A 15000-nucleotide genomic window follows, 5' to 3' on the forward strand; every position below is an offset into this window, starting at 1 on the left:
AATAGGTGTTAGGATGTTCAAACACCAAATAGAAACCTTTTGCAAGGAATGTGTGCATTAACCACACGTATTTGTGGTGAACATGCAAGCAAAACCATGCTCTGGTAATATATGCATTGTCTTTGAAACGAATTGGTCTCCACCAGAGACAGCCTTCTTTAGTCTCACCAGTGTCAGATCAGAGAAAGCCAAAAAGCGAACATCTTAACACCGACATCATGGGACCTCCTTTGCCAGTACCAAAATATGATAATAGGTTTTTCCCCTTTTTTCCGGCAACAAAGCAGGTGTTAAAACACCAAACTGAAACCTTTTTACAAGGAATCATGTCTGCATTAACTACAATGCTTGTGGTCAGAATGCAAACAAAAAACATACTCTGATAATATATGCATTGTCCTTGAAACTGATTGGTCCACACCAGAGACAGCTTTCTTTTGAGCCTCGTCTCAAACTGTGTTAGACCAGAGGACGCCAAAAGGCATACAGCCTGCATATATATGCATATATTATCAGAGTATGCTTTTTGTTTGCATTCTGACCACGAGCATTGTGGTTAATGCAGACATGATTCCTTGTAAAAGGTTTCAGTTTGGTGTTTTAACATCTCAACACCTGTTTTGTTGCCAGAAAAAAGGGGAAAAACCTATTGTCATCTTAACACCTGTTTTATTGCCAGAAAGGGTAAAACCTATTCTTGTTTTTTCATACGTTGATACTGCTAAAAAAGGTCCATTGTAATAGTATGTTTTATACCTCTACAAAGTGCAGGCTTGGCTTAAGAAAATTAGGAAACAGGATTAATCAACACCGACTATTTTTATTTCTAGATAAAGAAATGTCTGACATCTTCATCAACCATCTCATCTATTCAAGGTTTTTTTTATAATCTTTGCATATAACTATTTTTTTAAGTGTGACTCTTGAACAAACAAAGCCTCAGGCAAACAAGTGAACTCTTTATTTCCCGAGGTATTTATTTCCAATCATGAGATGGTTATCAAAAAGATAATTTCACAAATCAACAAAGGGATGCTGATGAGCCGGTCTCTGAAGGGGTCATATTTACCAAAAGGTAAAATGGATTCATCCACTGCAGGCACCATATGACATCAAACAACAGCAACAGCTGCTCAAAATGGCATGCCCATTATAAAGTGGGCCCGAGCACACAACACACTCACTCAGATTTCATTTTAAAGGGGAATATAATTATTAGTGAGGTACATCAAGGCAATGCAAAGTAACATTTATAGTAACATACTCCACATATGTAAACTGTACAGTGTGTGGTTTGTTTTTGTTTGGGAGTATCATCGTCAGCCATGCTCGGTCCACTGCTGGATGAAGGGCTCCCCAAGCCACTGCCATCTCTCACGATCCTACGATGTAACAATCCACCTCGCCCCTGCACGAGCTGAATTAATCGCTCCATCTCCCCGGTGGACATCCTTTTGGACGCGTTCCGTTCTTTGGCTACCACTTATTTCACCGTAGACATGTGCATTAACGAACCTCTAATAAACACAAACAAGAAAACACCCATTACCGTAGAGCATTGAAATTGTCATAGTAAACAAATGTCCTAAAACGTTCACACATTAGTGGCTGTCCAGGCTCTTGCTCCAGCCATCGTAAGCTCATCTGAGAACATTAGTCTCTTGCCAAATGCTGTATATCTCTAGAGGACATGTCAAGTCAATATTCCAAAGACATCTGACATGAAAGCAACTAGAGCTTACCAACTTTTTTTTTTTTTAAAGCAGCTAAGATAGTGCGGCATCAACGCAAACTGTCCCTCCAGATGATAATGTTTAATGGAGCGTTAAAATGTCGGCCAATGCTTCCTGCAGGGATCCCATTTGGCTGCTGTCGCAATAGGTGGCTTACAAAGTTAAAAGGGTTCACTGTGGAGCGTATTCATCCCACAGTAGTGTGCACTTATTCAATTCAAATTGAAGACGGTTACCACTTCGTGCAATTTTGTCATCATTCTATATTTCATTGGGCAGGTAAAGCCCACTGAGCTCTTGGGTAATTTTTCACAGGCAACGTGGCCGCACATGATAGTGCATCGAAGTGGTTTATCATAATATGGCCTCTATACCGTTCTTGTTTTGTTAAAGTGCGCACTGATGCCTACTTTATTGAAGGCGATATTGGCACGCAAAATAAAGATTGATTGATTGAATATGTGGGAATTTATAGTAGCAGCAAAATAATCTGAATGTATGTTTATCAATGTGGAGGGGAAAACCGGAGGACCTGAAGAAAAATGTATGTGACCACAGGGAGAGAACATGCAGATTCTAAATATACAGGCATTGTCAGAGTCGGGATCGAACCCACAACCTCCTGTGTACCAAGCGAGGGATATAACATCTCACAACCACGGCTCCCAAAGTAAATACAGGGTGCTTAATTTTTTTTTCAAAAACTTATACGGGACTATTGTTTTTAATGGAAAAAGAACAGATAATACACTGCAGCATAATAACAAATGTATGTTAATAGCTTCCCAAAGTCAAAGAGTCTCCACTTTTACGCCATCATTGTAAACACGTGCCTGGAATCTTCTCCAGGAGGTCTCCAGAGCCCAGAGGCACATTTCTTGTGGTCTTGTTGCAAATTCTCAGAAGTTTTAAAACAAATTTGAAGCACCCTGCATATCATTTTGCAAGTGTGAGCAGTTCGGACTGTAGAAAATAAGTACAAGATTCCATTGTCTTCTTGGTTATTTCGGTAAAGTCACGTAGAAGGGAAATAATAAAATAATAAAAATAAACATAATAAAATTAAAAGTGTTTTATTATATTATATTATTATATTATTTTATTATGTTTTATTTTTATTATTTTATTATTTCCCTTCTACGTGACTTTGCCGAAAGAACCAAGAAGATGAATCCCTGCAGTCACGAAAGCTTTAAATCGAAATTTAAGTTTCCATCGCTTTATGCAAGTTCAGTTTGTGCAATTTCGCATCTATTTCTACCCAAAAGAATCTCTTTGCAGTTTGAACTCACTCATATGTGGCGATGTGGTTGGAGATGGGGTAACATTGCGCGTGTGTGTGTGTACTGTAGATGCAACTGAGTAGGCAGCTGTCTCGTGCGGTTTCACTTTGTGCATCCCTTTCCTTGGAACGCAACTACCGCACAAAGAGAGGGAAACCTGTAAATGCTGCTACATTTATCTTCTTGGTTCTTTCGGTAAAGTCACGTAGAAGGGAAATAATAAAATAATAATAATTTAATATAATAAAATTATTCTCACGACGTTTCGGCCACAACGCAAGCAGCCGTCCACAGGTGAAGAGGACGGCTGCTTGCGTTGTGGCCGAAACGTCGTGAGAATTATTTAATTATGTTTTATTTTTATTATTTTATTATTTCCCTTCTACGTGACTTTACTGAAGGAACCAAGAAGATGAATCCCTGCAGTCACGAAAGCTTTAAATCGAAAAATGCTGCTACATTTGTTTCTGTTACCGGTGGATAAAAATGCCATGTATGTTGAACACTCTTTCGCACCGTACGTAGCAAACCGTGCCAATCGGAGATGCTTTGATATATATCCACCTGAGTTTCTCCAGTGCACGCATGGCCCTAAAAGTATAATTAATTTAATCTATTTTAAGGGGCAGCATCAGATAGTTTGGCAAAAAGCCTCTGTGTTAAAAAAAATATATAAATCCCTAAATATCTTTGAAGTTAAAGTTGTTTTACTTTACATTCATTTAGTGATAACATTGAGGATGGAGATCTTGTCTCACCTCCAGTCATCCTTGGACAGGTTGATAAGGATATTCATCTCCTCGTCTTCTTGCATGAGGCGGTAGGCAGCGCTCACGTGGTGGTTCTCAAGCACTGAGCGGTCGTTGTAAAGGATCGCCGAGTCTGACCTGCAAGAAAGCCGAGGCACAGACACGGGGGTAGTACTGTGCGATCTCTATGTCGTAGAAAACACATATACTGTATATGCTTTTTGGGTGATCCTTATTTTTCTAGATCTGTTTTAAGATTGACATTTCTTGTTGTCGAATTATGCATCACCGTGAAATGTAGCCTAATAAAAAAATATGTTTAGCGGTCGTGACCATGGTCCTCATTCTAAGTAATGACATCCCTAATACACATATAAATGCATTCCTTGCTAAAAAATTCCATGGGGTGATATTCATTTCAAATGGTTAAAATCCCATATTTCAAAGGTGTTTGTTCAGGTTTCTCTCCATTAGATGACCATTGTTGATAATTGCCTCTGTCCATGCTGACTTAGATATTAACTCCTGAACTGACCAATTGTGAGCTGAATTGCTTGCTACAGTTCCACTTTTCTGGATTAATATATCGGGTTTCAAACAGGTTAAGACAGTTGTATCATTTTTTACGATGAAAACACATTCTAACCATTAAACTGGTATTTGCATTTTCAGGCAACTATTTTAAAACGCTGCATGGAATGTAATACTACGAATTATGAATGGCAACATAAATGCAATTAGAGTATTTGTTTTTCTATGCTTTAGTGGCTTCATAAATTTAAAGTATGGCTTTTGGGTAATCTACCCATGTGCGTCACTCAGTCTGGTTTCCCTGTGACTGCAGATTTTGCTGATGAGTGACTGCCACTGCTCCGAACCGAATCTGTTCCAGTTAAAGCAATTGTGTCTGGAAGGTGGTTATGATTTTCTCTCCTTTTTATATTAAAACACTCGTGAGATTTAATGGGGTGTTAGTTCGCATCTCAGTTACACTGTAAATTGGTATGAATTATATATTTTTCCGCACAAAAGTCTTTCTCCTTTACAGAATGACATCAGGACACTTACTTCACACATTTGTTGCAGAGCAGTATGACCACGTTCGTTTACATGCATTGCACTTCACAATGCATCTTTTTTTTTACTGAAGCTTAGTACTGTGTTGTTGGAGAATCTTCTGGTTGACTTTTTATAAAGGTGTAAATTAGGTCACAGCAGTATACGGACAGATAATTTGTTTTTTTTTCATGAGGTAGGTAAGGAATAATTTACGGGATTTGTGTGACCTTGCCAGTGATTTCCATGGTTACTTAGGGCCATTTTAAGAAGTGGGAATGAAATCTTCACAAGCTGACCAGGAGAGCCATTGGGACGTATTGGTAATGATCTAGCAGCTGCAATGTGTCAAAGTGGAAAAAAAATCATTAACTTAAAATGGTGCTCAGCTTTAATGGAATTCAAGCAATCCTCCAGCCGTTATTGGCCCACATTGGAGAAGCACTGGGAAAAAGGCTAAATGCAGCTCTCTAATGTCTTTAATATGGTAGATTACTGCATTCAAAAGCAAGGGCACTTCAAATATGTCGAGTGCCCCCCATTTGAATCAATGCGCTGTGATTTCTCAAGCCTGGGCCCATTATCTTTCACTTAAGACTGAATGCATTAATACAAGTACTGCAAGTTTAGAACGCAAAGCAAAAGCATATGTTTTAGCTACGGTGTTTTCAGAAATAAAGTCGCAACAAAATTAACCTGAAGATTTATTCTTAAGGAATAATTTTTTTTTTAATGTGAACACTTTTTTTGAAAATAGTCTGTAAAGATTTTTACAGCCATTTAACCACAAGAGAGGCTCACACAAGCCTGCAGCTGCTGGTCCAGTGCAGCCATTTAGGCTTCGGCCCAATGGGCCGATTCATCAGATATTACCTCGCGGAATGAATGCCATAGTTCTTAGCCCACATTAATTCTGAATGCTGTATGCCTGCTCTTAGTTTTTTCGGTAAAGTCACGTAGGTAAAAAATGAAATAAAAATTAATAAAAATGAAATAATAATAAATCACGACGTTTCGGAGGCAACACAAGTCTCCGTCATCAGGTGGGACCGTCACAGCCAGATTTGCTGCATCAAGTGGCTGTGACGGTCCCACCTGATGACGGAGACTTGTGTTGCCTCCGAAACGTCATGGTTTTTTATTATTTAATTTGTATTAATTTTTATTTCCTTTTTTACCTACGTGACTTTACCAAAAAAACTAAGAGTATGAATCCTTGCAGTCACGAAAGCTTCAAATCTAGAATTAATACTGTATGCCTGCCATGAATGAGACCAACAGAAATCTAATAAAGCACTGGCTCATCCCTACCAAATATCACAAGGTTGGGTTACTGATATTAACATATATGAAGCAGGGATGTGCAATGATGCAGTGTTGGGAGGTGCATTACTGGAAGAAGGATATGTTTTTGTGTGTAACAATACCCTCCAAACTAGGAAAGACTGTGACAACAAAAATTAAGATGAGGACAGTTGAAGAGCAAGCTGTTATCAGGAGGCAATGATGATAACTGCTCCCAAATGCCTTGGATGTATTTGCTCTACATATACCATTTATATGCCCTCCAAAAGTCGTGCATACATTTCTTGTATTGCATACATTGCATACAATTCTTGAATTGCATACAATTATCCCGTGTGCATCCAACAGCAATGTGTAAGAAATATATTTCTTCCATACCTTGGGTAATTATAATATGAGTCATGTCCTTGAGCTATGATGATGTTGCCAACATTTGTTTTGAACAATTTGTAGACTAAATTATATTATATGTACAATACATTACATAACCTTAGACTTTTTAATGTTTCGTATCATTTAAAATCTATACTCTTTGGTTCTTTCGGTAAAGTCACGTAAGTAGAAAAATAAAATAAGAAATAATATATCACGACGCTTCGATGGCAACACCTTGTTGTAACAGCTCTCTCGCTGGTTCAGCAGTTCCACTGCTGGATATTTTTTTTCCACTTGAAGACGACTGCTTGTGTTGCGATCGAAACGTCGTGATATATATTTTTTTTCTTTAATTTTTCTACCTACGTGACTTTACCGAAAGAACCAAAGAGTATGGATTCCTGCGGTCACGAAGGCTTCAAATCAACATTTAAAATCTCTTAAACCTTTTACATGATTTTGTGTAATTAAAATTTCTTACACCATTTTTATAGGATGATATATTCGTTCTTGGCTTTCCCCTTATAAAAGACGTGTGCCCTCAGTGAGCTTACAAATTCACGTAGCAAATGCAATCACAAAATCTCACAACTGCCAACTAAAACCAGGGAGATTTTGAACACGCATTTGCTCAAAAAACTAAATAGTTAATCTAACTGGCGCACATTTATTCTGCCTGCTGTGCAAGAAGTGTGTGTGTACATATATAATTTATGTACAAGATGAAAAAGTACAGTAGAAAAATATTTATTAAGCTATTAACTATTTTTATTTTACCAGGTAAGGCCCACTGAGCTATATAGCTCTTTCCTCAGAAGCAACCTAGCCACAAATTATAGCTCACGGAAATATATATGTAATTCGAACTTATTTCACAATATAAGTAGCCAATCACGTTATTCGGAGGTGCGTGGGAAGGACAATACAATTAAACACAAAAAGCAGAAGTGGCTTATCATGTTGTAATGTATTGCAGCCAAAATACTCTCAACGCACTTTTCTAAATGTGGAGGGGAAAAAAACCGAAGGACCCGGATAAAACTCCACGCAGCCACAGGAAGAACATGCAAACTCCAAATATCCAGCAGGCTTCAGGGGAAAATATCGAACCCACGCACTCCTGTATAACAGACAAGGTAGTGAACATCTCGCCACTGCAGCCTTCTTTTAGAGATGTGGCCCTTCCAGCGCTGCAGGAGAAGGCACCGTGCCATGCTGCACACGAGTGTCATGCTGCTGCCCTGTTTGCTGCGTACCGTGTCTGGATGTGGAAGTTGTTCGTGGTGCCCGTGTGCTCGTAGTCATGGATTGCAGCGGCAAAGATCATAGATAAGATCTCCAGCTCATTTAACCAATGCTGTGGAGGCAAAAGAAGAAACAGTGTCAAAAGGCAAGGGACGCCAATGCTGTTTACGTAAACACACCTTGCCATCACTGCATTCCATCTGCTAGATCCCTAAGCTTTTGCAATGTTGACACCCAATCTCCCAAGTTTGCCCTCACCATATCCCACCATCTGTCTTTAATTATTCTCCTTGGTCTTGGACCTCTGGGTGTCCAGTACCCAGAGTTCCTCCGTCCAACATGTGCCATAGCCATCTCTACCTCATTTTCCAGATAACATATCCTGATATAAGAATATGGATTTTGAAATACAATTCTAATAATACAGATTGGCAAATACAAAATCAAACTGTTTGACTCATTTTGGGAGTTTTATTTATTAAATCAACATGTTTACCTCTGTCAACTCCCCACACTGTGCTGCGGATTATGTCCATGTAATCGGATTTGAGATGATGTCTTCTAAATTACACACATGGTAAGATCCCGCATTATTTTGGCTTTATCATCAGTCCTCACGGTACATTTTCAGGAAGAACCCAGGGGGAGGGCTCAATGCCAATAAGGATGATGATTCTTAGTAATTGATCGACACTCAAGGACGAAACAAGTCGTACATTACTTTCCCAAATCATACATAAGTGAGTATTTTGCTCATTTATCCATGCAGAATGCTACGATTACGCGACATATACAGGTCAGCAGACAATGTATGGTTCGACAGTTAATTCAAGAGACAAGCAAACAAGTACTTTGTGTCATCTAGATAAAGCACATACAAAACGTAGTTGCATGCTAATATTTGAATGTTGCAACTGTCACAAAGTCATCCAGCTGGTAGTGCAGTGGTAGAGTGTGTGGCTTGGAGGGGAAGACTCATCTCTCCCAGTGCAGTTAAAATATGCACTCATTTGTGGGACCTCTGTAAAAGACTGGGCCACTTGCCGTAGAAAAATGGAACGAAATGTGTGTCACTCAGTACCAGTTTGTGTACCTTAGATGTGCGTGTGCTTAGAATGGGTGTGCGAGCGACCTTCTGCGGTCGAGAGAGCAGAGCATATTTTCCTTTATGGTCTTGTAATTCAATTAGTTCCACTAATCGCGTCAAGAATGGAAATGTGGCAAATGCCAGCGCAGGTTTGTATCAAACTGTATGTTTCTGATTATTTATTTCCTATAGTCTTTGCTTCTTTCGGTAAATTTCCCAAATGTATAAAACTGTAGCAGCAGCAGAAACTGCAGCAGCAGTAGAAACTGCAGCAGCAGCAACTGCAGCTCCCTTTGATGCTGTTAATCCTGCATAATGCACATGCATATGTAGTACTAATCACATTCCTGCATTTCCCATAAATATGCTAAATTCCTCTTGATATGCAAATTCCTTTGTCTAGGCGCCCAGCTTATATATATGCTCCAAGCTCGTGTGCTGTTTCATTCAGACTCTGTCGCCTCGACGGACCTGGTTTTCACCTGAGGACGGCTGCTTGCGTTGTGGCCGAAACGTCGTGAGAATTATTTTATTATGTTTTATTTTTATTATTTTATTACTTCCCTTCTACGTGACTTTACCGAAAGAACCAAGAAGATCTTTCGGTAAAGTCACGTAGGTGTAAAATAAAATAAATCACGACGTTTCGGGCGCAACACAAGCGTCCATCATCAGATGGGAAAGCGTGGTCTGCTGCTGAGGCAGACTGTTGATTTATTTCCTGTTTATTTCCTATACATAATTATTCTCTACTATTTTGAAGGTTTTTGTAGATTAAATCATTGTTATTTATTCCTTCTAAAAAATGTATCACTCGCTCCATCGTACTTTTGTTATTTTATAAACCACTAAATATATAATATTTTTAATTACCAAAAGCACATCCATTATCATCAGTGAACGTATATTTCACATTGTAATTTTCTGTTTTTGGCCTGAGGCTATTATAACAAAATTGATGCCTCTTTATTATACAAGGCCAGCTTCCAATCAGTAATCTACCATACATATTGACAATTAAAAATTATAATTACTTTGCGACCTATGGTGAGAGAAGGCATCACATGCAATCAACCCAATTTTTTTTATTCTCTGTGACCAATAACTTTTCGCTAATGATGCAAATATGCACACTAACTGCTCAAAGTGTACCATGTCTGTACGTCTCCGTCTATATATGGTTCACATTAACTGCCGTTGTTTTTTTATTATGATACAATTTTACTTTTCAGATGGCAATACAACTGAAAACCATAATCTTCTATACATTTGGGAAACTATTTTATTTATTGATAAATTAATGTAAAAAAGAACAGGTGCTTTATTAAATTCTTAAGTTTTCACAGATGATGCGTTTCAATTGGAAGTATTGTACTAAGTAGATGTTTATCTTATCATATGTAACAATTGTTATAATGTGCCTACGTGTTAGCAAGCCAGATTAATCGAGGCACTTAATGTTTAGTGGAACCCCATTGTCAACGGCATACCTCTTTTAACTGTGTGTAAAGCATTGAATCACGGTCAAAAATGAATGTTTGCCAGGTGCAATGAACTAGCGGCTATTCTGACATCTATAATTGTCTACACATTTACATAGGGGACACAAAAAAACGTGCAATAATCTATCTCATTTGTCCAATATGGTAATAAACAAGATCAACACAAAGACGACAATCATTCAGAATAAGGGGTTACCTAGCCAGGAGACTGTACATATACATCATCATCATGACCATCATCATCATGACCATCATCATCATGACCATCATCATCATGACCATCATCATCATGACCATCATCAACATCATCATGCACTCTCCTGAGGATGGCTCAGTGCACAAATCATTTAAGATTCATATTTTTAGGTTTTTTCAGTAAAGTCACGTAGGTAAAAACATTAAAAGTAAAATAAAATAAAAAAAATCACGACGTTTCGGAGGCAACACAAGCTTCCGTCTTCAGGTGGTACCGTCACAGCCACGACAGTTGTATCACAGCCACGACGGCTGTATCAGCCGTCGTGGCTGTGACGGTACCACCTGAAGACGGAAGCTTGTGTTGCCTCCGAAACGTCGTGATTTTTTTTATTTTACTTTTTAATGTTTTTTTTAACTACGTGACTTTACCGAAAAAACCTAAGAATATGAATCATTGCAGTCACGAAAGCTTCAAATCTAGAATCATTAAAGATGTTGAACGTCGTACGCTGCCTTCATTAGCACGTTTGCATTGCAGTTGAGTCGTGCAATGTTGCGCGATGTCACTGTGTGCAGCCTTAACATGCAGTATGCCTCGGGCAAACGTACACATCGTGATTGGAACAGGAACAACATAGCACAACATTTGAAAAAGTTGGAATATTATAGTACTATATTATACATAAAACAAATAATGTTAATTTAAAATGTGTTTATTACCTTCCATTGAGCTCATCCAGCAAAAGAAACAAACCACTTTGCTTGCTTTATCTGGTACTTACATACATATTACGTAACCTATTCCCCAATCCAAACCAAGGTAATTATAATTATGAAAAAAACATAAGGTCAACCTTAATTTGGTTACAAATTATAGAAATCCGCATTTAAAATCAGTCCAAATAGCAATTAAACAGTATAATTCGGTAGCAGATGAAAATTAGCCTTGTTTTACTTCATGCCATGTTTAACTAGCACCTCTCACATAGCCCCTGTTTTAAAACATTCTTGAGGGAATTCATTGAGGTGGATTTTATTTGCAAAATGATGGCAATGTATTCATTGTTGATCCTCGTCTACTTTAACAAAAAACTGCTGTGTTGTCCAATTGTTTCCTTCCCAACAGATATCTCCAATGGGTTTGTTTTAATCAGATTTAGCCTGAGCCCCACTTTGCAGCATTATTCATTAAGTTCTTAGATATTATCCTGTAATTAATTTCCATTGCTTTTTATAACGTTTACGTCATCAGCAAATACCACCGGTTAGTTTATTTCCTTTTAAGTTTATTACTTTATTTATCCAGGCAATTTTTTTTTAAAAATCGCGTTGTCTCCATGAATAACTTTGTTAAAAGGTGTATCTCCGTGTCTGATTCCCCTTCTGATGTAAAATGTTTCGTTACTTTTGGTGTTTTCTTCAAGAAATCTCAGTGTCAGTGTTCCATTTTTTTAAAGGGTTTTCAATAATATTTATAAATATCACGAATCAGATTGTGGTGTGGGTTTGAGTACTTTTGGAAAACTGACCTTAATAGTGAAATTCTAAATACCAATGTGCCTCAACAAAACGGTAAAATACGTGTTTATCACCTGTTATGATACGTGGATCAGAAGCAAGGACGTTGACATACAAAATTAAACAAAAGCTGAAAGATGCGCGCAGAAACGTGGAGAGACGCACGTTTAGAATTACATTGAGAGACAGCAAGAGGAACACATGCATCGTAGAACATTCACGAGTTAGGGCAGGACACATCACTATAAGGGGGTGATTGTATTCTTTGGGTCTTTCGGTAAAGTCACAGATAGGTTTCGATCGCAAACACATCACAACACATGATGACGAACGCTTGTGTTGCGATCGAAACGTCGTAGTTTTTTTGTTATTTTCTTTGAACCTATCTACGTGACTTTACCGAAAGACCCAAAGAATATGAATCCCTGCAGCCACGAAAGCTTTAAGTCAAGATTTTATTGTAGTTTGAGATGAACGATGGAGTGGAAGAGGATGACTACTGAATAGATGGAGCTGTTAAATATTGTTAATACCGCAACGACAAGTCTGCAACTCAAAGGTATGTTCTGTGGTGTTGTTTTGAAATACAGGTATATAACTTTTCATCTTAAATTTAGTTCTTCTTGGTTCTTTCGGTAAAGTCACGTAGAAGGGAAGTAATAAAATAATAAAAATAAAACATAATAAAATAATTCTCACGACGTTTCGGCCACAACACAAGCAGCCGTCCTCAGGACGTCCTCAGGACGGCTGCTTGCGTTGTGGCCGAAACGTCGTGAGAATTATTTTTATTATGTTTTTATTATGTTGTATTTTTATTATTTTATTACTTCCCTTCTATGTGACTTTACCGAAAGAACCAAGAAGATGAATCCCTGCAGTCACGAAAGCTTTAAATCGAAATTAAATTTAGTTCTGAACAAAAGGGCATCTCATTGTAGGGTGAGGTGGGGGGGGGGGAGTTTAGTCCTCTCTGATATCCTCTTAGCTCCTGGGTGGTTTCCCTACAAAATAATCCTAGACAGGAACCACAGAGGCTGCTCGTGCCACTGTTAAATTCCATCTCGTGTTGTGTCATCTCTGAGGTTTAAACGGCACACCAGTAGGACCAAGTCCTGCAGAACTGACGTTCCAAAATATCTACGGTAGTGTACATAAGCACTTATCAATTAGACGCACATTACTGCATAGGGACGTGCAAAGGCGATGATCTACGATCTGCAACGCATAACGTAAATCACGCCTCGTCAGAGGAGGCCTGGGTAGCAGAAAACCACTTTGCAGGCGCCTTAATTGGATGTTTCAGGAGATTAATGTGTCAGATTAGGGCTGCGAGGGCTTCTTATTACTGCCACTGGTAGAAGATCAATTCACGACTGGAGAAGCAACTTGACACAATGATGGCACAAATCATCAGTGAAAATATTTACAATACAAGCGTGCAAGTCTGAAAAACACCGCGTTCTGGGAAAATCACGTTATAATAAATAATATAGAATAGAGGGTAAAGCACAGTCCGCACGAACACGTGAGAAGCGTATGCAGCCTGAACAAAGACTGATGTGCGTGGGTAGCATCTAGAAACATCCAGCAGCATCCCACCGCCTTGTGTGATGTTACGCCGAGGCAACCGTACAACCACTTAATCCTACTCGTGCGACGTAGCTCCGTTCACTCAGTCGAATTGTATCCAATTCGCATCCGCGTTATAAACATGTGTTCCCCACTACATTCATCGTGTTATATAAAATTCACGTTATGAAAACACGCGTTATAGGAGAACAGACTGTGTTTTGCCATTAACATGAGATGCAGCAATGCCGCACAGCGTGCGTGTTCTATCAACGTGGCTTCCGTACCCGGAAGTATGTTCATTTAATGGCAATGCATCCTTTTCGTTGTTGTTGGAAATGGTGGGTCATTGGTTCTTTTTAAATTAAATTATTTTGACAATAAACCCTGCTGCTGATGAGAATTATTTCAGATATGACCATTGCTGCAAAAGAAAACCTCTGCAATGAACCTATTTGTCTTCATTATAGAGCCCCGCTGCATTTGATGACGTAATGTATGTCCAACAGAAGCGGGCTAATTTGTTAAACTCTTCTGCTAATGGGGAGATGATGAGGACACTGGTCACAGCAGTTGGAAGAGCTTAAATTTATTTACACGCAACATCAATCAGAATTTGTGGCTGGCATATGACATATATTAAAACACTATTAATGGTGTACCATATGCCCTGTAGCATACATTATAAATTCCGTGCCAGGCCTGACTTTCATGCTTCAAAATGTCACTTGCTCGGCACTGAAAAAACGTGTCGAATGTTACTTAAATTCGCTGTGCATATGCATTACAATTTCAAATTGTATGCTTGTTAAAAGCTTTTTAAGTGAGATAAACATGTCTTCCTGTCACTAACCAAGTGCTATGTGGCCTTATGATAAAATATATGCAATCGACATTTTCTCTAAACAAAAACTGTGCCGTAGCAGTATGACTCAATCCGATTGCATTACAATATTTTTGAAAAACAGTTCTGAAGTGTGTAGGTTTAATTGCATTTGTCTTCTTCCGCCCAAATTTCTCTAATTGTATGAACTGTATCATGTCCAGAGAAAAATAATAAATGTAGAAATATCACGTAGCAGTGTGCCCCAGGTGTCAAACAACACACGTCTGAAACTTTCATTAAAAATCAATGTTTATCCCTTGCACAGTAGGGGACACACTTTCCCATGCACTCTTCTAAGAGATTGTTGCATTACGGTCAAACCAATAGTTTTTAATTCTCATGGCTGGAATATAGACAAATCAAACCGAATGTAATATTATGGTTAGTTTGAGCAGTCATTGGCAACTGGGCTGAGACATCAACTCCCATCACTTAAGATCCCACTTATAATCACAGGCTGCTGCCCTGATTCAAACCCAGCAGTGCCAGCT

At 38.5% G+C, this 15000-nt stretch overlaps 1 protein-coding gene across 6 annotated transcripts in view; it reads right to left on the reverse strand.

Moving 5' to 3' along the window:
* Positions 1-15000, reverse strand: part of LOC133345902 (dual specificity calcium/calmodulin-dependent 3',5'-cyclic nucleotide phosphodiesterase 1A-like) — a 216431-nt gene that overhangs the window by 46964 nt on the left and 154467 nt on the right. For all 6 annotated transcript variants that reach the window (XM_061557008.1, XM_061557009.1, XM_061557012.1 and 3 more), the window contains 2 exons: positions 7758-7858; positions 3775-3903 (listed from right to left, as the gene is read on the reverse strand). In XM_061557008.1, the coding sequence (XP_061412992.1) occupies positions 3775-3903; positions 7758-7858 (230 nt within the window). The remainder of the gene's footprint in view (positions 1-3774; positions 3904-7757; positions 7859-15000) is intronic.

The sequence above is a fragment of the Lethenteron reissneri genome, chromosome 23, assembly GCF_015708825.2.
Source record: "Lethenteron reissneri isolate LAM-NWPU_2019-01 chromosome 23, ASM1570882v1, whole genome shotgun sequence".
Classification (NCBI taxonomy): domain Eukaryota; kingdom Metazoa; phylum Chordata; class Hyperoartia; order Petromyzontiformes; family Petromyzontidae; genus Lethenteron; species Lethenteron reissneri.